Source organism: Sorex araneus, chromosome 3 (genome assembly GCF_027595985.1).
Source record: "Sorex araneus isolate mSorAra2 chromosome 3, mSorAra2.pri, whole genome shotgun sequence".
Taxonomy (NCBI): domain Eukaryota; kingdom Metazoa; phylum Chordata; class Mammalia; order Eulipotyphla; family Soricidae; genus Sorex; species Sorex araneus.
In genome coordinates this window covers 147017809-147043211 of record NC_073304.1, presented here as the reverse complement: position 1 = coordinate 147043211, position 25403 = coordinate 147017809, and the positions used below count along the sequence as shown (strand labels likewise).

Genomic DNA, 25403 nt, shown 5'->3' with positions numbered 1-25403 from the left:
CGGGATTCATTCCCCGACATCCCCGACAGTCTCACGGGACCCTCTCGGAGTAGTCCCTGAGCACAGAGCCAGGAGGAAGCCCTGAGCACATCAGGGGTGGCCTCCAAACAAAAGTACTATTGGGGGGAAAAAGAACAAAAGGCACCTGAGTGGGACTAGAGAGTACGGGGGTAGCGTGCTCATCCTGCTCAAAGCTAGCACAAGTGCAATCCCTGGCACCCCATACGGTCCCGAGCCCCACCAGGAGTAACCCTGACTGCAGAGTCAGGGGTGGTCCAAAAACTAAACCAAACACAAAAGAATTGTTAACTTTTATTTTTAAAAAAAAAGTGTGGAACAACTGCTGATATTTATAGGAAAACTAGCATTTTCTCTGGCACTTCCGACCTTTAAATTTAGAACGGGGGAGCGTCAGGGATGGACATCTGTCTCACATGTACCAGGCATCCCTGCTCTGAGCATGGCAGGGCCCAGGAGAACCACAACCACCCAGGTGGTTCAGTGAGCATGAAACTTCAACAGCCCAGCAGCTAAGAGTGCCCCTCCAACCTCCATGGGACTGGCTCCCCAATAAAGAGGAAAAATGGGAGGGGCCAGGAGGGCAGTTCATGAGTAAAGAGAGTGATAGAATGACAGGTAGGGTGCTTGCCTTGCATGCGGCCAACCCAGACCGGATCCCTGGCAACCCACATGGTCCCCAATCCCTGCCTGGAGTGATCCTGATCCCTGAGCGCAGAACCAGGCGTCAACCATGAGCACCACCAGGTGTGGCTCAAAACTTGGGAGAAAAAAGGGATCTGACTTTGCTATCAGCCACACATGCTCCGTACTTACATCAACCCCGCCCTGCCCTCCCTCTCCCCCTCTAGCACTCCTGGGCGCACCCCCAGAGGCTGGCAGATCTGCTGGGTTGAGCACCACTGGGCCCAAGATGGAGCACTGTCAGGAGGACACCCGTGCTCCCTGAGCACCGCCTGGGAGGCCCCCACAAAACAGAACTGAGGTAACATCTCAGCACAAGTCTCAACCAGACAGCACTCAGAAGGCTGTCATCCTCACACGGCCTTGCTTTAGGCACAGCCCAGCAGTAAGAGGTGCTCCGGTAATATCTCCTGCAGAATTTCTGGCTGCAAGGATTCAAGCACTAAACAATGGAAAGAACAGTAATCTAAGTCAACAGTCCAGGACTCTGCCCGGCCTTCCCTTCTGCTTCCAGGCACGTCTACAAAGCCTGGTGTCCACAGAGCACGCAGGAGGGTGCAAAGGTATGAAACCTCCCTTGATCTGTGATGATCGGGACTGTCAGAGCAGCTACGACCTGCGGGCCATGTGTCTCGGGGAAGCACCGTGCAGGCAGCACTGTCAAACTTTCCTGTAACCATGGAGGCAGAAGCTTATTACCCAACGATGACACTCGTATCTGGCTCATTTTTCAGCGGTAAAACTCATCCAAAGTCTATTTTCCCTCAATGCCAGAGCAGTGTACCAGCGCCAGTGGTTGCCACTCCTTCCCCCACACTGACCTTCCCTCTCTCAAGGCCGCTCAGGACTGACACGAGCAGCAGAAACAAAGAGCTACCGGGAGCTGATGGAAGGACCCATTTCCTGGGCCTTGACTGTTCCCTAGGTCACAACCCTCCACGTACCTCAGTCCGGTGGTCGACCATTGTCTTGAAGCAGTGCTGAGTGTCAAGGTCCCACCACTTCACTGTGGTGTCCTTCCCACTACAAGAAGACATTGGGAAAAAGAAATCTCATTAGGTAGGGAGAGGAGGGCAGAGAAGGGGAGAAACCGAGAGGGAAGAGACAGGTGGGAAGAAACAGGGGCAGGGCCACAGGGATGGAATCCACCGGCGGTGAGATGGCGTGGTATAACCAATACCCAAATCAGAGTCAACCACACTGGAATCATGACACCCAAACTTCCAAAGCCAAACTTGAAAATGTGCTTGTCAAGATGGCAGGCTGGGGGTTGGGGAGGTGGGGCCATCAGGGGACATCAGTGGCGGGGGAGTTGACACCTGCGGTGGGATTGGTGCTGGACACTGTCTAAAGCTCAACTATGAATAACTTTGACAATCATGGGATTTTAATATTAAAGAAAAAAATCTCCTAAGGAAGATTCACTTAGTGAATTTTAAGGAAAATTCAGGATTCACTAGCTGCCTTTGGAAGAAAAAATGTAATCTTGAGGCTGGAGCAAGGGCACAGTGGGTAGGGCATTCGCCTTGCACGTGGCTGAGCCAGGCTCAATTCCCGGCATCCCATATGGTTCCCCGAGCACCACCAGGAGTAATTCCTGAGTGCAGAGCCAGAAAGAAGTAACCCCTGAGCATTGCCAGGTGTGACCCAAACAAACAAACGAACAAACAAAAAACAAAAAAAGTAATCTTGAGGATTGTGGCTGGGGAACAGCAGGCCTGACCTACAAGTATGAAGCCACAAGTTTGATTCCCTGCACTGTCCCGTGTGCCAGGCGCCATCCCAGCCCAGTGGGACTGCCATAGGGATCCTTGGAGCCACAACCAAGCGCGTGTAAGCACTACAAGTGTGCACCCCTCAGTGAGCACTACAATCAAGCACTGAGCCCCCAACAGCAACAAGGAGAAGGAAAGAAGGGGTGGGAGAGGCAACATACAGTCCAGTCCCACATTCCTTGGTTTACTGTCCCCTATCAGCAGTCCCCCTCCTCCCCTCACTTACCTTCTTTAAGGGTACAGAAAGCCCTCCCTGCCAAGGCTACACTGCCCATGCAGGCAGAGGGCAGTGACCCCCACTTTGGGCGACATTGGTGCAGAGCAATACCTTGCGGGACTCTTCTGCCTCATCTTCTATTTTTATTTACTTTTTTATGCACCATAGCAGGCAGTCCTTAGGGTTTACTCCTGACTCTGCATTCAGGGATCACTCCAGATGCTCAGGAAACCATATGGGTCAGACTCAGGCAAGGTCAAGGCCCTCCCTGCTGTACCATCATCCAGCCCCTGGTGGAAGTGGCTAGTCTGATGGGCGGTGTGGTGTTGGAACACCGCATGCATGAAAGCCAAGGGCACCCCACATAGAACTGACGAAGGAAAGGAAAGGGCTCTTGATGCTCCACAGGGCTATTCTCAGGGAGAATGTAAGATGTTCCACCTGTAGACACGAGAGTAATTTCCACCTGAATTCAGGGTGGGAAAGAACATTGCAATGGGGGCTAGACAGATAGTGCAGCGGGGAGGGTGTTTGCCTTGCATGCGGCTGACGGCGGTTCGATCCCTGACATCCCATATGGTCCTCTGAGCCTGCCAGGAGTCACCCCTAAGTGCAGAGCCCTGGGTTCTTCACTTACTTAAATCCAGCACAAACCTCCCTTCATAAGCAAACCTGGTGATATCTAGAAAATCTGTCTTCTATAATCCCACCATGAAGCCGTATAACATGTCTCCTTCAAGAGTAATCCCTGAACGTCCCTGGGTGCGGCCCAAAGACAAATTAACAAGCAAGCAAAAAAGAACACGGAATGTGACCCACCACCATTGCCGCCATCACAGGATTGAACTTCCGAGCAACACACACGTGCCAGACTATTCCAGACTGTTCCAGACCGTTCCAGACTGCCCCTTTTCCTCAGTCCAGCCAGTCTGTGTGTCCCAGAAAGGTGTCTCTGCCCTATTTCTGTGCCCGACTCCTTCCACTCCATCTCTGTACTGCAAACCTGAATTTATGCCCCACTGCCTAAATCAGGTTAACGTTTCATTTGGTTTGTCCACTCCTGTCTCCTCATCGCATTCACTGTAGATATTCCCGGTTTTCTGAATTTACACTGTTTAGGGTTCTCTCTGGTTCCTCCGCCACTGCCCAGTCACTGGTTTTAACCTGCTGCCAGAGGCCGTGGCCCTTCCTGCCTCAGGAGCCTCTTCCATTCTCACAATTTTATTTAAATTTTTGGTGGCTCTGAGGAGCAAACCAGACATACTGAAGCTTGAGCCTGTCTATTTTAGCAGAACGGCAGTCACGCTCTACAGCATCTGTGGATGTGAACTGCCTGGTTCACTCCCACATGGGCACATCCACAGATGGCACAGCAGCCGGCTTCCTTCAGAGCATCTCAGTCCTCACCAGCTCGAGTCACTGTGGGACAAACATGCAGCTCCGAAACCTCCTGTGGAGAGGACAGCACCGGGGCCGGCAGACAGACCAAGGGACTGGAGCCCCAGCTTCACATGCGGGAGTCCTTGGCTCTGATCTCTGAGCACCAGGCAGGGAGTAACTCCCAAGTCTTGCCAGGTGCAACCACCCACCTCACCACGCCCCACCCACCAAAACAAAGACCTGAACCTTTCAAAAGACAGGCCAAACTTGTCCATGCAAGAGATTGTTCTCCCCACTTTCTCCGGGCCCAGAAAGGCGACTCGAGCTCGTTCTATCAAAGGCTAAGGAACACGGAAAAGCTGGGCTCAGGGGAAAACAATGACAGATCCGGAAAGAGAATCACAGAATGCGCTGTCTCTGGACGGTCCCCATCATGTGAGGGGAAGCAGAGGAGAGGAAAACGGGGACCAAAAGACACTAGCACCCGGATTTAAGAAAAAAATCGATGAAAGGTGTCAGAAATGAAGCAGACTTCCTTGTTGGCGTTCCCCTCAGCAAGCCGACCCAGTGGAGCAGCGCTGAAAGTGAAACTCCCCTCTTTACCTGGTAACCAGCAGATTCTTCTCCCGGAGAAACAACGCTTGTGTGACAGCATCTTTGTGTCCCTTGAGACGGTACAGACCACTTTCATTGATCACATCCCACACAATAACGTCCGTGTCCTCAAGAGATCAAATACAAAGAACTGTCTTTACCATGTAAAAGTCATCTTAAAAACAAACACATTGCAGTATTCCCATTACGAAAGTGACAACTAGTCCCTACAAAACATTTTGAGAGCAAATAGGAAAGTAGAAGGAATGAACATAATATATTCCAACATCCAAATATTACTGTCCTAGTCTTCGTCCAAATTTATGTATAAAGCCAGGTTACTTTTCTACTAGAAAATGCAGATGCTATTCCTATTGTTTTATAACACCCTTACACTTTCCCATTCTTCTATGTATTTCAGACATATTCTCCTTTCTAAAGTTCCTATGTGCCCCAAGAAGGCTATATGTTTATTACTTAAACCACTTAGGTAATTTCTAATTTTCTGCCATGACAAATACAGAGATATTCCTTTTGTATATAACTCTCTTCAAAGTAAATTCTACACAGAGAACTATGGGGGCTGAAAGACTAATCTCCTTTTAAAGACTAGGACTCATGTTGTCAAGAAGTCTCCAGAAAGGTCACATGAATCTTCAGGCCTACAGGGACAGGTATGAAAGGCCAATTTTCCTATCACCTTAGCTATCTATGGATACTGTCAGTTCCTCAAACATCCCTGCTAAGTTTATCAATCACAACTGCATTTCTCAATACTTATCCTGACTTGTATTCCTGAATACCAAGGAGAAGCTGCGTGTACTCTGCGGTCACTACTGGAAACATACATGTCTTTGAACCACCTGGTCCTGTCTTACCTCTTTTCTTGGATCTATACTTTTTGTTTTGGGGTTTGAGCCCCAGCAGTGCTCAGGATACCTGGTTGTCTGCCCAGCATGGGACTAGAACCATGTGGGGCTGGGGATCAGCCCTAGAGCTCCTTCAAGCAAAACAAGAACGGAAGCCCCTTGAGTTCTCTCCCACCCTGACTATACCTCCTTACTAGATAGATATTAACCTTTCCCTTCAGATAAAAAAAAATTACTTTTTCTTCATTGTCTTTGGTACGCACAAATACCTTAAATTTAAATAAGCATCTTAAAATTTAAATATTCCAATGTATCCCTTTCTTTATAGTTCTAATTTATTTTTTCATTTTATTTAAGGGGACTGGAGCGATAGCAAAGCGGGTAGGGTGTTTGCCCTGCACGCAAGCGACCTGGGTTCGATTCCTCTGTCCCTCTCAGAGAGCCAGGCAAGCTACTGAGAGTATCTCACCCGCAGGGCAGAACCTGGCAAGCTACCCATGGCGTATTCAATATGCCAAAAAACAGTCTCACAATGGAGACGTTACTGGTACCCGCTCGAGCAAATCGATGAGCATCGGGACAATAGTGACAATGATTTTAGGAACCATGTTTTAGAAAACTGTAATTGTAGTATAGGGTTACATGCATAACACCCCCCACCCCCAGCATCCCCCCACGTCTGTTTCCCTCCACTGTCCCGTGACCCCCCTCCATGCCTCCCTATAGTGAGCTTCCTACTGAAGATCTGTTCTCAGTTTCTGTTGCTTTGGGCATGTTATTCCCTGTCTCTTTATATCCGGCATCAGGAGAGATCATTCTGTGTCTGCCCCTGTCCTGGCTTCACTCAGCATGAGACTCTCCAGATCTAGCCACATAGCGCAAATTGCAAGGTTTCACCTTTTCTTAAAGCCGAGTAGCATTCCACTGTGCACGTGTACCATGCTTTACAGTTCTTAAAAACAGACTGGTTAGGAATGTGAGAAGCGTACTGTATTTATTTCTAGGCTATTAATTCGTCTGTAATAATCTATGTTGCCTTAGTAACACATCTTTAACTGTGGCTTTATAATGTATTTTTCTATCATTATAATGCACTTACTATTATTTCTCAAAATCTTAGTGTTTATTTTAATTTTTATGTTTTTCAGATCCTGGCCATATTTCAGAAAAACATGAAAACAAAACAAAAAACCAAAACTCCAACATTTTGGAATACTTAGCTTTAATTATATCACTGGGCAACATTTTCACACCAACACTATAGTCAGTTGACGTGGGATTCGTCACCCAGTCAGTCAACATAAGAGGCTTTTATCAGAGAATATTGGAGGAAACAAAAAGACTTGCCAATCCACCCTTTTTGTACTAGTTCTTCCATGTACACAATTTTGCACACTGAGCATCACTGCATCACCCCACAATCTGAGCAAAAACCATTCACACTTGTAACAGTCTGAGTACCTGTTTCTTAGCCTCACCTTGGAGCCAGATGCCAATCTGCCCCCTAGCTGGTCATACTTCAAAGACGTGATGGCTGCTTTGTGTCCATTGAATGTCACATTTCCTTCCCCACTCAGGAGACTAAAGATTCGGATAGAGCCATCCTCATAGCCTACCGCCAAGTGCAGTCCATCTGGGGATGGGCACAGGCAAGTGACTTCTTGTTTAAGCCCCCGAAGAATGAGGATCTGAAATCGTAAGAATCAAGAAGTGAAAGTGAAGAGCTGAGTATGTCATCATGGGAGAAGTCTGGGAATAATTAGGCACAGAAAATTAAAAATACCAATAATTTCAAATCACTCTACTGAGGAAAAATTAAATTCCACAATCTATTTTAAGTTCTTTAATATAAAAATTATTGAAATCGGAACAACAGTATAGCATGTAGGGTGTTTGCCTTGCATGAGGCCCACCTGGGTTGATCCCTGGCATCCCATGTCGTCCACTGAGCACTGCCAGGAATAATTCCTGAGAGCAGAGTCAGGAGTAACGACTGAGCATCACCAGGTGTGACCCACAAGCCAAAAAAAAAAAAGAAAAAAAAAATTACTCGTACAATTGGGCAACAAAATATTCACAATTAAAATTATTTCCCCCTAAGTTCTATGCTAAGTTAAAACATGAAAAATTTCTCAAAACAATGGAAATAACCACTAATTATTTATCGCACATTAATGTGAAATGGTTTTCCAGAAAAAATTAGAAATACCTTCTTGCTATAACCGAGCCTATGTTATAGAGATGAACCCACATGCATCAAAGTGCTGCTATTGGTTTGTACCCAAAGACACTATGACTGACAATTAAGTAGCAAAGAACTAACCTTTTGGGAATCACAAAGGACACTAACAATACCAAAAGGCCTTTTTTTTTGGTTTGGCAGAAATAGGCTAAGGGATGGATCCAATGAATCACCAAGTAATAAAGTTAGTTTCCTTTTGTTTGGGGGCCATACATGGCGGAACTCAGGGCTCACTCCCGGCTCTGTGTTCAACCAGGCAATGTTTGGGGGAATCATATGTGGTTCAGGGAATGGACTGGGGTTAGCTGCATGCAAGGCAAAAGCCCAAAATACCTAACATTTCATACTGGTTGTGAAGGCACATATTCAAATTTACCTATTTGAAAAAAACAAAAAAACAAAAAAAATCAACTAGCAAAGTGAAGAAAAGCAAATCTGTCAAGAAGAATCATTAGAAACAAATATCAAGATCTGTACAAATATCAAAAAAGGCTTGCTCTTTAAGCCCCAGTTCTCCCAAGAATATGCAAATCACTTACTTGTCTTGATGTTTCTTTGCTGGCATACTTTCACTCGAGAATCTTGTGTTCACTCCTGAACCCATACCTTTCTCTGTCTCTCCCCTCACATCTTTCTAGAAAAAGTTTCAATAAAAACAACCTTGCTTCTCTAAAATAAATAAAGACAAAAAGATACCTCAAAGGTAAATAGCTATGTGCGGCTGTGATTTTCAGGAGTTACTGTAGAAACAGCACAACAGAACCTGACCATTAGACTCAAAGGAAAAAAATTTCTCATCTAAGTGCACGCAAAAGTACTATCTGTGCCTAATACATCAGAGTGCCCCCACTTCTGCCTCCTCATCCTCAAATACCCATAATCAATATCAACTTCGCTGATTTCAGGCTTACCTTTTCTCCTTTCCTTAAGTCCCAGATGAAAACATGCTCGCAGGCAGGCACTGCCACGTAGCGCCCCTTTTCACCACGGAGTGTCACGAAGACAATACTGCCTTTTTGGCTGCCAATAAGGCCGAAAACTGCACTAGCAACGTAGCGGAGGTACTGCTTGGTGAGCCCCATGTCGCACGGTCTGGTCTCCAAGCTGAGGCAATGGCACGAACAAAGAACGCTCACTCAGTATTCCAGAGTCTGGGTCCTACTGGGCCAGACTTGTTAAAGAATCTATTCCTCATAATGTGGCAAAACCTATGCCATCTCTATCTTTATTTACTCTGGACAAAACACTGGCAAAAAACACTTGGGCACCCTTGTTTTCTCATTTATTGCTGATTAAATGTGGAGTCTCTCAGTTTCAGGTTATTTACACTTTGTCACGCCCACCTCTAAATTATCTTACACTAAGTCTCTATGCAACTCAACCATTCATGTCTGACCTACCATCAGTTTCCACACTGTACAAGAGCCCGGCTAAGACAGAACATATTTATCGGGCAATATTTATTATATAATTATCAGGCACTATAGTCGAGATAATGGAAGTCTAGTACTGGGTCAAACAAAAGAGCTAATGGTACATACCTTGTACAGTGGTTCTCAAAGTTCAACCCTGTATCTTAGAGGGGCAGCTGATAAAAAGTTGCTCGAAGCCACCTCTGCCTTGGTTCCCTATAGCTGGCTCAGGAGATCTGAGGTGGAGCCCCAGATTTTCCATGACTAACACATTCTCAAGTAATGGTCCCACTACTGCTGCTATGCTAACTGTTGATGCAGTTTCTCAACTTGTGAACTATTATTTCATGACATGCAGGTCTGCCCTTGATTCCAAACAAGTACCCCCACTCTTCCTGACACAGAAAAAAAGAGGAAGAGTAATTCGAACCTAAAACCTAATCTACTCTTTGTTTTGTTGTTTCTTTGCTTTTGGGGTCATACCCGGCAATGCACAGGGGTTATTCCCGGCTCTGCACTCAGGAATTACTTCTGGCGGTGCTCAGGGGACCATATGGGATGCTGGGAATCGAACCCTGGTCAGCAGTGTGAAAGGCAAATGCCCTACCCACTGAACTATCACTCCAGCCCCCTCCCCAACCCAATTTACTCTGCTTCCTAAACCCCTCTCTTTGTTTTCTGAAACTAAGACACAACCAGGTTCAAAATCTTGTAGTAGGAGCTGGAGTGATAGAGAGCACAGCAGGTCCTATCCCCAGCATCCCAGTATGGTCCCTGAGCACTGCCAGGTGTGATTTCTGGGTGGCAAGCCAGGAGTAGCCCCTGGGCATCTCCGGGTGTGAAGTCCCCTGCCCCACCCCACCCCTCACATCAAATAATGCCCAAATTTTGTAGCAAGGTTTAGTTCATTAGTTTTTTAAAAAAATTAACATAGCAGCCAAGACGGAAGGACCTGCTTTTCAGGAAACAGGTCCAGAGCACTGAATGTATAGAGCAGGTAAACGCAGAACAGAGGTTTAATGAGATACAGTGAAGAATGCAAACGGAAAGGGGGGGCATGAAACATTGTTCGCGGTAACCAATGAGGTCAGAGTTACTTTTACCTTCATTTTACAGCACAGGAAACCAGACACAGGCAATGTGAACCAGCCAGCTCCACGTCCCTTTGGCCAGCTAAGTACCAGATCAGGATCCAGCCCGGTTTAATCCGGTAAGAGGACTAAAGCAGTCCTCTTACATGCTCTGCCCCTCCTAGCATCTGCTCCGTGCTCCCACTGCCTGTCCGACGTCCCGGGGAGTGCCGGGCACTGCCCCATCTACACCACCGAGCGGACGGCGTCAGCGCCTCGGGGAGCGACAGCCCGGTCCCGTCCGCGCGGCCCGACCCGCTCCCGGCTCCAGCGAGCGGGATGCCCCGGCCAAGCGTCCTCGGGGGTCTGCGAGCCGGGACACAGGGCCGAGGCGCCCACGCACGAGAGGCCGGTCGAGCCCCGTCCCGCGCGCCGCTGACCCCGCAGCCCGCGACTCACCTGCGCCGCACGCGGCCCCGAGCAGCCGCCGCCGCCGCCGCGCCCCTTCCGGCCCTCGCCCCGCCCCTTCCTGCGGGAGGAAATGACGTTGGCCCGGCCTCCGATTGGCGGGCGACCGCCGTGAGCGGAAGTCGCGGGGTCGCCGCCGGCTCGGGCGGTGCTCGCTCTGGCCTCCGGGATCGGGACGTGCCCCTGGGATGACGCGCGGCGCCTCCTCCGAGCAGCCCCCGCCGCCTCGCTGCCGCCCGCATGGGACACCGCGAGAGCCGTGAGCGGCGGGCCAGGCCGGGCGGAGGGCGGCGCGGGCGGGCCGGGAGGGGCCGGGCCGGGGACGCCGGGGTCTTGGCCGCGGAGGCCCGAGCGCCGCGCCGGGAGTGACCTGGGCGGCCCGGGGTGGGCGCGCCCGCGGGGCTTGGCCTCCGGGTGCCGTGGGTGCCCCGCGCGCGCGCGCGTGTGTGTGTGCATGCGTGTGTGGTGCGCGTGCGTGTGTGTGCGTGTGTGTGGACTGTATGATCCTATTTTCCTAGACTTGAGGGTTTCGGTTTGGATTGGGGCTGGCGGGAGAGGGGCACATCCCGCCGTGCTGGGGGTCCAGCCTGGTGGCTCTTCTCCATAAGCCACCCTGGCACCTGGAGCTCCCTTCAGTTTCTAAGACGGGTCTGCCCTACGCAGGACAGTCGCAGTCGTGGAGAATGGGTGTGTTGACCCTGTGGGTATAGATATTTTGAAACAACTGTAGATCAGATGATGCGTAAGAAGGGGTGGAAGTGTGTCAGCAAATTTTCAGGAAGTCTGACATTTTAGGTGGGGGTGTAGATTGTGTGGTCTAGATCTCATCCCCATGACGCCTTTGGATTATCAGAGCCTAAGAAACTATTATTAATAGGGTAAACCGTAAATAATGTCAATGTTTAATAGTTTTGTCTGTGCAAAGTCTGTCGTCCTAAAATTTTAATGGTAGGATTGGTTTTATGCACCTTCAGCCTTCTTGATCTGATTTTTATCCACCTGCCCAGTTCCTTTGCAAGTTAAATAAAATCTTGAACACGTGTTCAGTCATTTTTACATTTGAATGAGTCATAATTTTACCTTCAAAGAAGTTAACTTGGTGTTATTCAGTGTCATGGGAAAGGACAATCATAAGTGGGAAAAATAATTTTAGTTGTTGGTGAAAGAGAAAAACTGAATGCTAAAAATAATGTGTCTTGTCACACTGTTTTCTCGTTGTTCATCGGTTTGCTTGGGTGGGCACCAGTAACGTCTCCATTGTGAGATTTGTTACTGTTTTTGGCATATCAAATATGCCATGGGTAGCTTGCCAGGCTCTGCCGTGTGGGTGGGATACTCTCTGGGTAGATTGCCGGTCTCTCCAAGATGGATGGAGGAATGGAACCTGGGTCGGCCACTTGCAAGGCAAACACCCTACCCGCTTTGCTATCACTCCAGCCCGTGTGTCTTGTAAGATTTTCAATATTGGATTTCAAAGTGTAGCCCTAGATTCCTTTTAAAAATTTCTCCTTGTGGGGCTGGAGCAATAGCACAGTGGGTAGGGTGTTTGCCTTGCACGTGGCTAACCCGGGCTCGATTCCCAGCATCCTATATGGTCCCCCAAGCACCGCCAGGAGTAATTCCTGAGTGCATGAGCCAGGAGTAACCCCTATGCAACGATGGGTGTGACACCCCCCCCCAAAAAAAATCTCGTTGTAATGATACTTAAACTAAAACATGAGCATTTTTAATATGAAGGTGATCTACCAGCTCACTATGGGAACAAGCACTTTTGGTATTTTTTTAAATTTTAATTTTTTTTTTTTATTGAGTCACTGTGAGAACAGTTACAGGGCTTTAGGATTGAGTCTCAGTCATACTATGCACAAACGCCCATCCCTTCACCAGTGCACATGTTCCACCACCAATAACCCCAGCATACCCCCCCCTACTCCCCCTCTGCCTGTGTGGCAGATGATTTTCACTTTACTCTTTCCTTACTTTGATTACATTCAATTTTCGACAGGAAACTCACTACCATTATTTGGAGTTTTTCCCCCAACAGTCAGACCTGTCGGAATGGCATCATTAGATTGTATGTTTTCTATTGTTGGTAACAAAGAGCATAACTTTTGGTATTTTTGAACCTTGACCTGGCTTAGAAGTATTTCTGCTATCCAGTAGCTCCCATATTATCCCCATTATGCTTTGAATGGTTTCGGTTAGAAAACCATCAACTGTGGTTCAAAACTATTTCTAAAAATAGTCCACATTCATATAGCATATTACAGCATTTTTATTTTGGGGGGGTTTTGTTTTTGTTGTTTTGTTTGTTTTTAGGTTACACTCAGTGATGCTCAGGGATTATTTCTGGCGCTGTACTCAGGAATCACTCCTGGCAGTGCTCAGGGGACCATGTGGGATGCCAGAGATTGAACCCAGTTGGCCGTGCACAAGACAGGCACCTGCTGCACTATCACTCTGGGCCATACCTGGCTGTGCTCAGGGTCTGCTCCTGGCTCTGTGCTCGGGGACTTCATGGGGTAACAAGTGGGCACCCACCAACCCGTGATGGGCTGCATGCAAGTGAAGTGCTCTACATTTTGTACTGTCTCTCGAGCCTCTACAATACTGTATTTTAACTCTTTTATTTTATTATTAGCTAGTGTTATTCTCTTGGTATACCCAGTTTATAGATTAACCTAAAGGATTAGCATTAGTATATATATTTGGGAAAAACACTAGATGTTGCCAGTGAGAGCAACTGGAAAGGGGAAGGGAGGGGCCCTCGGGCAGTGGGGATGAAGCAGCTGCAATAGTGTGTTGCCTCCTCCTTCGGCTTGCTTCTGTGTCAGAGGGGAAGTGCATGATAGGAGTTAGAACTGGTGGCCTCAGGCTACACCTCACACCTATTTGGTCCATGTGATCCCTGTTCCCTGTGTTTTCCAGGAGCCGTGACCTTCATTAGGAGAAATTTCCTCTTTGCGGAAAGGTCAGTCCTGACCTCTGCCCAAGTTTCCAGGTTCAATGAACTCTTTTATTAAAAGGGAGATTTAAAAAAAAAGTGCTCAAGAATATAGGCCTCTTCAGAGAGCCCAATGAAGAGAGAGAAAGGAACTCTGCCCCCCTCGTTGGGATGGGTGTGACTCCAAGTAAAATGTGCAATGTTCTGTGAACAGTCACTTATAGCTGCCTTGGCCCAGGTGCTTTTTGGTCTGGCCCCTTTTCAGGGAAGGAAAGTCTGGGCACCAATGGTCTTCCGCACTCAGCCTTAGCGTGCCTTCAGTTTTTGAATCATCTCCTGTGCGGGTTCAGTCTTCAAGCTGGACGGAATCCTGCAGGGTACTCTAGGGTTGGAGCTGGGGCCTGGCGTCAGGTCTGGCTGGAGCAGATGGAGGTGGCTCTTTCCAGAAACTCTGGGAGGTGGTGGTGGTGGGTAAGGGGCCTGCTCCTTCCTGTAAGAATCTGGAGCCATTTGAGACCCAGTTGGGGCCGGAGGATCCATGGCTAAGGGGAGTCACTCACCTGCTTGGCAGTGGCCCTATGTTGGCAGGATCTCTCGGTGTCTCATCTTGGGGACCTTTCCACGGGCCGCCGGAGTGTCTCCAAGTCTTGGGAACTAGTCTCCCCAAACCCATGGCTTAGGAGCATGGCAGCAGCCGCCGCGCCTTCAGAGTCATACTCGGTCCTTGCTGTTGCATCTTGCTGATTACACAGGCCAGTTCAATTTATCACGGATAACAGCTTAAACGAGGATATTCAAAATAATTGCTAAAATGGAGGCACTGACTGACACAGGAGACCCTGCCTTGCCTGCATTTATTTCAGCATTAGCTATGTGACTCCCCACTCCTGCCCCAGGAATCCTGGAACAGGATCAGAAAATGTGTTTTGGGGCGATCTGGGTGTTAGGGATTAATAAATTATTACAAAGAATACTTTGAGCTATTATTTTTAAAGTATCTAAATCCAGTCATATGTTTCTCTTACTTGGTGTTTGCTGAAAGACTTTTGGATCAAAAGCAAGTCTTTTGATGTATGATAAAGGGGCAGATTTACCTATGACTTTTATAACTGCTCCAAGAAAGTTATAGCAGTTAACTTTCATGGAGCCTTGCTCTGTGCCAGTTGCCCTACTTTAAAATTTTAATAGAAATTAAGTAATTCAATCACAAAAACCCTAGGAGTTTGTTAGACTTGTTTTAGAATTATGAAGACCTAGGTCAAAGATACTATTCTGTGGGGGCTCCCAGATCTAAATTCATTGCTTTCAGTAACAAAACCCACATTCTGAATGCCGACTAGTTCAGCCCTTTTAGAAAACAATATGGACGATTCTCAAAAAACTAGAGGTTGAGCTTCCATTTGACCCAGCAATAGCACTGCTGGGAATATATCCCAGAGGAGCAAAAAAGTATAGTCGAAATGACATCTGCACTTATATGTTCATTGCAGCACTGTTTACAATAGCCAGAATCTGGAAAAAACCCGCGTGCCCTAGAACAGATGACTGGTTGAAGAAACTCTGGTACATCTATACAGTGGAATACTATGCAGCTGTTAGAAAAAATGAGGTCATGAAGTTTGCATATAAGTGGATCAGCATGGAAAGTATCATGCTAAGTGAAATGAGTCAGAAAGAGAGAGACAGACATAGAAAGATTGCACTCATCTGTGGAATATAGAATAATAGACTAGGAATCTAACGCCCAAGAATAGTAGAAATAAGTACTAGGAGGTTGACTCCATGGCTTGGAGGCTGGTCTCTCATTCTGGGCAACTCAGATAAGGGAACACCAAGTAAAATGTGGTCGGAGGTCATGCAGGGGAGGGGTGACGCGTGCCGAATGTGGACTAGAGACTGAACACAATGGCCACTCAACACCTTTATTGCAAAACACAACACCTAATCAGAGAGAGAGAACGAAAGGGAATACCCTGCCATAGTGGCAGTTTGGGGTGGGGGGAGACGGGACTGGGGAGGGTGGGAGGGACGCTGGTTTTACTGGTGGTGGAGAATGGGCACTGGTGAAGGGATGGGTTCTCGAACTTTGTATGGGGGAAACATGAGCACAAAAATTTATAAATCTGTAACTGTGCCCTCACGGTGATTCTCTAATTAAAAAAAAAAAAAACACATTCTGACTTTATACTACCTTGCATCTGCCTCACAGTGTAATTGCAGGTGAGAATATAGACCTTAAAATACTAATGAAGCTACATTCAGAGTCCATACAAAATGATTCTTCTCTAAGATAAAACAAAGGATAGTAAATAAGTATATTAAAACTCGAGAACTCTCCTCCCTTACATGTTGGTGTTTTTCAAATGTTTTATAAGTAGGTATCACTTAGAAAATTTTACTTATTTATTTTTTGGGGGATAACATTCTGTGGTGCTTGGGGGCTACTCCTGACTCTGGGGACTTTCTTAGTGTTGGGGATCAGACCATAACACAGGGTCTACTGCAGGCCAGGTGTGCACCTTAACCCCTGTGTTATCTCTTCGACCTGGGAAAATTTATTCTAGATATGTAATTTTATCTTTAAAGTTGGTGTCAGGTTAATCAAATGGAAACTAAAGTTGTGGCTAAAGGAATTTTTTTACACGATGGTTTAAAAGTTCTAGCCTGATTTATTGCATCCAAAAATGTGTAAGTTTTTTATGAGAATAGGCATTTTTTACACTGCATTAAATAGTTCTAGTTTTCTTACATAGGTCAAAACCATATAATAATCACTAATTGGCTCTTACTCATTTTCTGATCATTTTATTTGCCAGTTTTTAAAATTTTGTTGGAATAAACAATATAAAGTAAGTTTGTTATGTGCCAAAGGTTGGGGTTGGGAGGGAGATAGGATGTTGGTGGAGGAAAGGTCACACTGGTGGGGTTGTAACACTAAAGGCTAGAGACAGCTGTATAAGGAACACGTTTGTAAATCACAGTGCTTTTTGTAAATATTAAATTTTTGTTTAAGCTTTCAAAATTATGATTTTATGAGAAGTCCTGTTCCACTGAGCTTTAGGCAGCTCAGCCATGGACTCTGAGCATGGTGAACATTTGTTCTTTTTTCAACTTTTAAAGAGAGAACTTCAGTGCTAAGTCATATGCCTCATATGAGTAAGGCCCTGGTTTGATGTTGTGTGAGACATACAATAGATACACACACTTACTGTACACATAGAGATAGAATTGTCATAGTTTTATCATAGCATAGTCTCCAAGGCCTTTCTGAGATTAATTACCACATTTCCTACCTCTCATTTTAGCAAGAAGCACTAAGGAATTTGGTGTCAAAGGCATGCTTATTCTTCTTAGCTGTAACAGCAGACATCAGGGCCATACAGAAAATCTGCAGTAAGAACTTTACATTTCCTGATCATCTATGTGTTCCTGTTATTTTCAGTTACTGGTAACATCAAATTTGCTGAGCCAGCTAGATGTCACTGAGCCTTTAGGGACACTCGTGTTTTACTCCAGCACATCTTTTATGGTGCCTGCATTCCTTTTTTTTTTCTTTGCTGTTTTTTTGGGTCACACCCATTGATGCACAGAGGTAGGCCTTGAAGCATGGCACGGACCTTAACTCTAGTCTTGTCTCTCCAGCCCCTCTTGAAATGTTTTCTGTCCTTTCTCCTTAGACCAGCGCAGCACACTCCTGATATTTACCCTACTGTCTTAATCTGTTCTTCGTGTGCTCACATTTGGACTCTCCTTACAGACATCTATATTTTGCCCGAGGACTTGCCCTTGGTTCTTTTTTCTCTGTTTGCACTTAATCTTTAGGTAACCTTGTCCAGTGATCTTGTCTCAGAGCTTTGTGCTAGTGTGCTCAGACTTGCAGATTTCTCTCAGCTGCTCCAGCTTCCTCTGAGCTCTGGCTTTGTTTTATCTGAAATAAATACTTGGCCATATATAATGGCATTCAAGCAATAAATGTATGGGAAAAGAAAAATACCTTGATTGTTTTTTCACTCTACCCCACAACCTAGCCTTCTCTGAACAGTGCAGTCAGCTACTCCGTTGCTCTGTATTCATTTGAAAGAAACTTCAAAACGCATTCCAAATCTTACCATTTCTCAACATTTTTCTGATCTCTTCCAGACCACAACAGTTGTTTACTGTCTTGCTTTCACTCTTTTTTTTTTTTTTTTTTTTTTGCTTTTTTGGTCACACCCAGTGATGCGCAAGGGTTACTCCTGGCTCTGAGCTCAGGAATTACTCCTGGCGGTGCTCAAGGGACCATATGGATGCTGGGAATCGAGCCCCAGTCGGCCGCGTGCAAGGCAAATGCCCTACCCGCTGTGCTATCGCTCCAGCCCCTTGCCTTCACTCTTGATAGAATAATCTTTTGAACTGTTACTTTGTCTGGTCTGGAAAGATGGCTTGAAGGGCTGGGGCGCACGTGTGGCATGTGGGAAGCCCAGGTCTGGTCACTGGCATTGCCTGACTCCTTGTGCACCGCTGGAGTGGCCCTCGAGCACTGCTGCTGGTAGCCTCTCCCACCCCAAATACATAAAATACAATTTATAGGAGGTAATCTTGATCAAGATTCTCTGGTAGACTCCTGTGATATTTAGAATAAGATTTAAACTTCTTAAAATGAATGGACAAACTGCATTAGCTGCTCATATCCTCGCAACCTCATCACTTCCTACTCTTTAGCTGTTTTATTCTGCTCTGGCCACATAGATCTTGTACTTTGAAAACACTAAGGTCCTTCCTGCCCTTGGGTCTTCTCACATGCTGTTTTCTCTGCCTAAAACACTCCCCAGAACTTCTCAGCGCTTGCTCTCTCCCTTTATTGAGCTCCCTCTACAGTTACCACTTTTTCTATGTGTTGCCTCCAGTCTTTCAGCCAACAAACCTGCTGGCATGTTTATCATTTATCTCCGTCATCTCTCTAGGATATTGAAGTTCAGTAAGTTAAATTAAGTAAGGAACTTGCTCAGTCTTACTCATCGCTTTATCTCCAGACCCTGAAACAACACCTGACCCCAAGTAGATGCTTACATAGATTTATTGAATTAATACATGCAGCTGTCTGCCTCGTTGGCAAGTTAAATACACTTTTGATGTGTTATGTTTTCCATGACCTCTCTGCAATATTTTTCTGTGTCTTCTAGTCACCCGCTTCGTTTAATTTCTGCATTTAGTCCGAGCATTCTACCACATCAGTGTCTCATACACCTAACCCTACGCATTGCCCAGCCCTACTCATTCTTCCTTTGGCCATCAAACCCATGTCCCTTTATTACCTGTATTTAGTGCAGACTTTTCACTACTTTAGCTTAATTGCAGTCACCTCTCCACCTCTTTGTCTTAATTGACTTGTCACTTTATTAGACTGCCCTAAATTGTACATATCATTTATCTTTGTCTATTTTGAAGCACCTAGAGTCCCCTCCCCTTCCCCACAACACACACACAGGTACACAGATACACACACACACACAGGAGCAGACACATTGTGTTTAATGAATGGTCTTGTGTCTGGGAAGTAAGACTGGTGGGACCATGGGATTATTTTATAGCTGAAATTTTTGGAAAAGATTTATGCTTAAGTAATCCCTTTTCCTATTTTAGAAAAGCTGTGGCAAAAGTAGAGAAAAGGAGGGAGGGAGGGTGGCAGGCAGGCAGGCACAGGTGGGTGAGATGGAAACTGGGGACATTGGTGGTTAGAAATGTACGCTGTTGAAGGGATGGGTGTTGGAGCATTATATGATTAAAACCCAATCATGAACAACTTTGTTAACTGTGTATCTCTCTGTGATTCAATTTTAAAAAATGATATTTACCACATTAAAAAATCTGTTATAGGGGGCTGGAGCAATAGCACAGCGGGTAGGGCGTTTGCCTTGCATGCGGCCGACCCGGGTTCGATTCCCAGTATCCCATATGGTCCCTTGAGCACCACCAGGAGTAATTCCTGAGCTCAGAGCCAGGAGTAACCCTTATGCATTATTGGGTGTGACCCAAAAAGCAAAAAAAAAAAAAAAAGGTTTTAAAGATTAAAAAAATATTTAGGTTGTAGCAATCTTTGTTATACATTGATTTTCATGGACTAAGTAATCATATTCATATGGTGCATAATGGAAGCACTTGACAATAGAGTTTTGTTATTTTCTCTAATAGAAGTAAAGTATCTGATTATTAAAACAATCCTTTCTTTTTTCTAAAGCAGAATTTTCCAGTGCATCTTGACTTGCTGAGGATTTGGGGAAGCTGCATTTCCCATCCCATGGATCCCCTGGGTGCACCTTCCCAGTTCGTGGATGTGGAAACGCTTCCAAGCTGGGGCAACTCATGTGAAGAAGGATCAAACGCTCCGGACACAGCAGCTGAGGCACCTCAGGAAGACCCTATTCGATCACCTTTTCTTTATAACAAGGATATTAATGGAAAAGTGGTTCTTTGGTAATACTTGGATTCAACTCTAATTTTTTCTAAACTCTTTTGGTAACTCCTAGCCTTCTACTGATTTACTTTTTGTTTCTATAGGCTCGCCTGTTTCGTGTAAATAGAACCAGTTGTGACTTAGCACAGTGCTATTAAGATTCATCTGTGTTATAATATGAATACATGTTTTGCTCCTTATAAGGCCAAATGATATTCTATTGTATAATTTACCACATCTGGTTTATCAGTTCACTAGTTGATTTTGTGCTGGTTTTCCAGTGGACTATTATATAGATAGATATAGGTATACCTGTCTATATCTTATGTGTCTGTATATAGGTGTAGATATATATGTATATGTGTGTATAGATATAGACATATATATTTAGAGAGAGAGAGTGCTGTTTTTCTACTCTTGCATAGTTTGTAAGCTAACAAATCAAGATCGTTAAGGAATAAGGATAGATTTTTGTAACAATTTGAAACTAGTTTTCTTACCTACCTCTTCTTCCTCACACTAGTATTATTTCTTGTTTCCTCAGGAAAGGAGATGTGGCATTACTGAACTGTACAGCTATTGTGAATACCAGCAATGAAAGTCTTACCGATAAGAATCCCGTGTCAGAAAGTATCTTCATGCTCGCAGGGCCTGATTTGAAGGAGGACCTCCAGAAACTTAAAGGTGATTGAAATTTCATAGGTTTGTTATCACTTGGAAAATAATTATTGTAATACCTTTTACCTTGAAAAAGAATGTTTTGCAGGTGAGGAAGATATGTAAATTTATTTTTATTGTTACTGTATCACTGTATCACTGTCAATTTACTCGAGCAGGCACCAGTTATGTCTCTATGACACTAAGCCCTGAGATTTTAGCAGCCTCTTCTTACTCATCTTTCCCAACGATTGGAGGCTCTTTCAGGGTCAGGGGAATGAGGCTTATCATTACTGTTTTTGGCATATTGAATACACCATGGGTAGCTTGCCAGGTTCTGCTGTGCGGGCCGGATACTCTCAGTAGCTTGCCGGACTCTCTGAGAGATATGTATATATCAAATATAACAAATGTATATATAGTTACTATGTAAAATAATTTTTTGAAGGTGGTGGAGAGATAGATAGTACAGTAGGTAAGGTATTTGCCTTGCATGCAGCCAACCTGGGTTTGGGTTCTCCCCCTGGCATTCATATGACCCCTTGAGCCTCTCTAGGAGTGATCCCTGTGCACAAAACCAGTAGTAAGCTCTGAGCATTGTTGACTGGCCCCAAAATAAAGCAAAAACAATTTTTTTTTTAAACTTCACATTGTGTTATGAACTAAAACTTTTTTTTTTTCCTTTTTGGGTCACACCCAGCAATGCTTAGGGGTTATTACTCCTGGCTCTGCACTCAGGAATCACTCCTGGCGGTGCTCGGGGGACCATAGGGGATGCTGGGAATCGAACCCGGGTCGTCTGTGTGCAAGGCAAATGCCCTACCCGCTGTGCTATAGCTCCAGGTCCGTCATTTTCTGCTGTGCTATCGCTCCAGCCCCAATGAACTGAAACTGCTCTCTGTAAAATGCCTCTGTGTTTAAGAATCTTAAATGGTATATATATTGTCGGCGATTTGATAGCTTGTTCCTGACTGGATATTTTCTTGTACAGATAATCCTTGTAAAAACAATGCTTTTTATCTAAACTAGAAATCTCTTGCTCATGATTTAACATTAATCATGAATTTTTTAAATATACTTCTCAGTATATGTTGAAATTCTGAAATGAAATTTATTTCTGAATAAAACCAAAGTGCAAATGTTTCTTTGAAATAGGAACAGAAAAAGTTCAGGATCTGGTTTTTCTTTCTTCTTTGCGCTTATTTTCTTAAATTACAAGCCTTGAAACATTTTGTTGTTATTTAAACACAGTGAAATATTGTGAAACTCAACCATTCCATTTGTAAAAAGTATTTATGAGAAGGGCTTCTCCAAATGTAAGTTGCAAATCCCAGCTGTATGATATCATGATATCAGCTAGAATTAACACTGACCAGCAGTTTGTAACTTAGTAAAGATAATTGTAATCTGAAATGAGAATATTTATGAAGCTGGATCCATGAGAGAGGAATAGAGAGAGAATTTCATTATCTGGTGAGGAACCTGAACTTGTCTCTCAGAGGAACGTAAAAGGTCTTTATTAAACTGAAACATGGCACCATGATGAACATGTGGAAATTAGAAAATTATTTCTAATAATTTTATTAGAAGCAACTCTGGAGTTCTTTGATAAAGTGTTCAGAGAAATTTTCTAGGGGTGTGTGTGTGTGTGTGTTTCCAAACTTCATAAAGCTGGATTAGAAAATGATGTAAATGTATTAAAATATTACATATATGTTATATGTTATTAAAACAATATATATTACATATATTAAGAAATACCTTAATAGTAGCATGTTCTAAGTGCTGTATTCCTTGAACCTCCTTTGCAGGGTACATGTTCTAACACCCCTTTCCTCACTGGCCAATTGTTTCACCACTTACATTTCCTTCACACTCAGGCTAGGAGAGTGATACTGGTTTCTACCTCACTTCCTGACACGTAACCATAGCCCTCTATGGTTTGGAAATGGAAAAAAGTGATAGAATGAAAATTATGATAAAGAATGATAAGTACTAAGCATAGCATAAGTGTTTAGTCAGTATTTTTACTGTGTTATCAGACTAGTATTATCTAGAGGCCCCAGTTGTATTGTTTAGTGAAACATTGCCAACCTGTAGAGAAATGATTAATGTGCATGAAAAGGCTAAGACTTAGTCCTATCTCTTTTTGGGTTTTTTTTAAGCATGTTTAGTAACTTAGCAAATGATGATGTTTTAGTTTGCCAGATCTGTAGATGATAGAAAGGTGGCATGACAGAAGACATTGGGTGACAGACTAACGGTGCTTAAATATGTGTATCGACTTGAAAACAAGTCAAAGAATCAAGAAGATGACAGGGCTGGACTTAATAGGTTTTCAGGGAGTTTAAAATGTTCTAAAAATGTAAAATCCCCATTAAAGGAAGGGGAACACAGGCTGACACCTTTCTTTCTTTCTTTCTTTTTTTTAATTTTTAAAAAAATTTTAAATTAGTCACAGTGAGGGTACAGTTACAAATTCAAACATTTTGTGCTTGCTTTTCCCTCATGCAGTGTTCGGGAGCCCATCCCTCCACCAGTGTCCATTCTCCACCACCAATGAACCAGTATCCCTCCCACCCCCCAATCCCATCCCCCCACCCAACCCGCCTCTCTGGCAGGGCATTCCAATTTGTTCTCTCTCTCTCCTTTTGGGTGTTCTGGTCTGCAATAGGGGTATTGAGTGGCCATCATGTTCGGTCACTAGTCCACTTTCAGCGCCCATTTCCCTTACCACATGTGATCTCCACTCACAATTTACTTGGTGTTCCCTTCTCCATTTGGTATGACTTTCCCCCAGCGTGTGAGGCCAAGTTCCAAGCTATGGAGTCAACCTCCTGGTATTGCATACTACTATTCTTGGCTATTAGTCTCCTACTCTGTTACTTTATATTCCACAGATAAGTGCAATCTTTCTATGTCTGTCCCTCTCTTTCTGACTCATTTCACTTAGCATGATACTTTTCATGTTGATCCACTTATATGCAAAGTTCATGACTTCATCTTTTCTAACAGGTGCATACTATTCCATTGTATAGATGTACCAGAGTTTCTTTAACCAGTCATCTGCTCTTGGGCACTCGGGTTTTTTCCAGGTTCTGGCTATTGTAAACAGTGTCATGATGAACATATAAGTGCAGATGTCATTTCAACTATACTTTTATGTTTCTCCAGGATATATTCCCAGAAGTGGTATTGCTGGATCAAATGGGAGCTCAATTTCTAATTTTTTGAGAAGCGTCCATATTGTTTTCCAAAAGAGCTGAACCAGTCGGCATTCCCACCAGCAGTGCAGGAGGGTCCCTTTCTCCCAACATCCTCTCAAACAGCAGTTGCTTTTGTTCTTTTGGATGTGTGCTAGTCTCTGTGGTGTGAGGTGGTATCTCATGGTTGTTTTGATCTGCATATCTTTGATGATTAGTGATGCAGAGCATTTTTCATGTACCTTTTAACCATTCATATCTCTTCCTTGGAAAAGTTTCTGTTCATTTCTTCACCCCATTTTCTGATGGGGTTGGATGTTTTCTTCTTGTAGAGTTCAACCAGTGCTTTATATACCCTTGATATCAACCCTTTATCGGATAGGTATTGGGTGAATATCCTTTCCCATTCTGTAGATTGCCTTTGTATTCTGGTCACTGTGTCTTTTGCGGTGCAGAAGCTTCTTATTTTAATATAGTCCCATTTGTTTATCTCTTTTTTTACTAGATTGCTTAGTTCTGTGTCATCTTTGAAGATACCTTTAGCTTCAATATCGTGAAGGATTTTGCCGACACTCTCTTCAATGTACCTTATGGATTGTGGTCTGATGTTGAGGTCTTTAATCCATTTTGATCTGATTTTTGTGCATGGAGTCAAGTCGAGGTCTAAGCCCATTCTTTTGCATGTGGTTATCCAGTTATGCCAGCACCATTTGTTGAAGAGGCTTTCTTTGCTCCACTTCATATTTCCTGCCCCCTTATCATCAAATATTAAGTGATCATACATTTGGGGTTGTGTGTAGGGATATTCCGCTCTGTTCCATTGGTCTACGGCTCTGCCTTTGTTCCAGTACCATGCTGTTTTATTACTGCTTTGTAGTAAAGTTTATGGTTGGGGAGGGTGATGACTCCCATCATCTTTTTCCCAAGAATTGTTTTAGCTATCCGTGGGCGTTTATTGTTCCATATGAATTTCAGGATTGCTTGATCCATTTCTTTGAAGAATGTCATGGGTATCCTTATAGGGATCGCGTTAAATCTGTATAGTGCTTTGGGGAGTATTGCCATTTTGACAATGTTGATTCTCCCTATCCATGAGCAGGGGATATGTTTCTATTTCCTCATGTCCTCTTTTATTTTATGGAGTAGCGTTTTATAGTTTTCTTTGTAGAGGTCCTTTACTTCTTTAGTTAAGCTGATTCCGAGGTATTTGATTTTCTGGGGCAAGATTGTAAATGGGATTGCTTTTTTCATGTCCCTTTCCTGTGTCTCATTGTTTGCATATAGGAAGGCCGTGGTTTTTTGGGTATTGATTTTATAGCCTGCGACTTTACTGTACAGGTCAATTGTTTCTAAGAGTTTCTTAGTAGAGGTTTTAAGCTTCTCTAGATATAGTATCATATCGTCTGTGAATAGTGAGAGTTTGACTTCTTCCTTTCC

General features: G+C 44.5%; 2 protein-coding genes across 6 annotated transcripts in view; one reads left to right on the top strand and one right to left on the bottom strand.

Moving 5' to 3' along the window:
- The window catches only part of WDR3 (WD repeat domain 3), a 41318-nt gene extending 30536 nt beyond the window's left edge, over positions 1–10782 (bottom strand). The window contains exons 1-5 of one of the 2 annotated variants that reach the window (XM_055133018.1): positions 10721–10782; positions 8691–8883; positions 7016–7225; positions 4678–4796; positions 1647–1725 (exon numbers count right to left, since the gene is read on the bottom strand). In XM_055133018.1, the coding sequence (XP_054988993.1) occupies positions 1647–1725; positions 4678–4796; positions 7016–7225; positions 8691–8861 (579 nt within the window). In that variant the 5' untranslated portion in view covers positions 8862–8883; positions 10721–10782. Of the gene's footprint in view, positions 1–1646; positions 1726–4677; positions 4797–7015; positions 7226–8690; positions 8884–10294; positions 10697–10720 lie in introns of those variants that run through there. The other variant, XM_055133019.1, reaches the window with a different exon arrangement.
- Positions 10783–10832: 50 nt separating this feature from the next.
- Positions 10833–25403, top strand: part of GDAP2 (ganglioside induced differentiation associated protein 2) — a 179616-nt gene continuing 165045 nt past the window's right edge. For 3 of the 4 annotated variants that reach the window (XR_008629100.1, XM_055129915.1, XM_055129917.1), the window contains exons 1-3: positions 10833–10988; positions 19894–20126; positions 20651–20790. Coding sequence is in view for 3 of the 4 variants with exons in the window: in XM_055129915.1 (XP_054985890.1) it covers positions 19951–20126; positions 20651–20790 (316 nt within the window). In the remaining variant the exon portion in view is untranslated. Of the gene's footprint in view, positions 10989–19890; positions 20127–20650; positions 20791–25403 lie in introns of all 4 variants that reach the window. The other variant, XM_055129916.1, reaches the window with a different exon arrangement.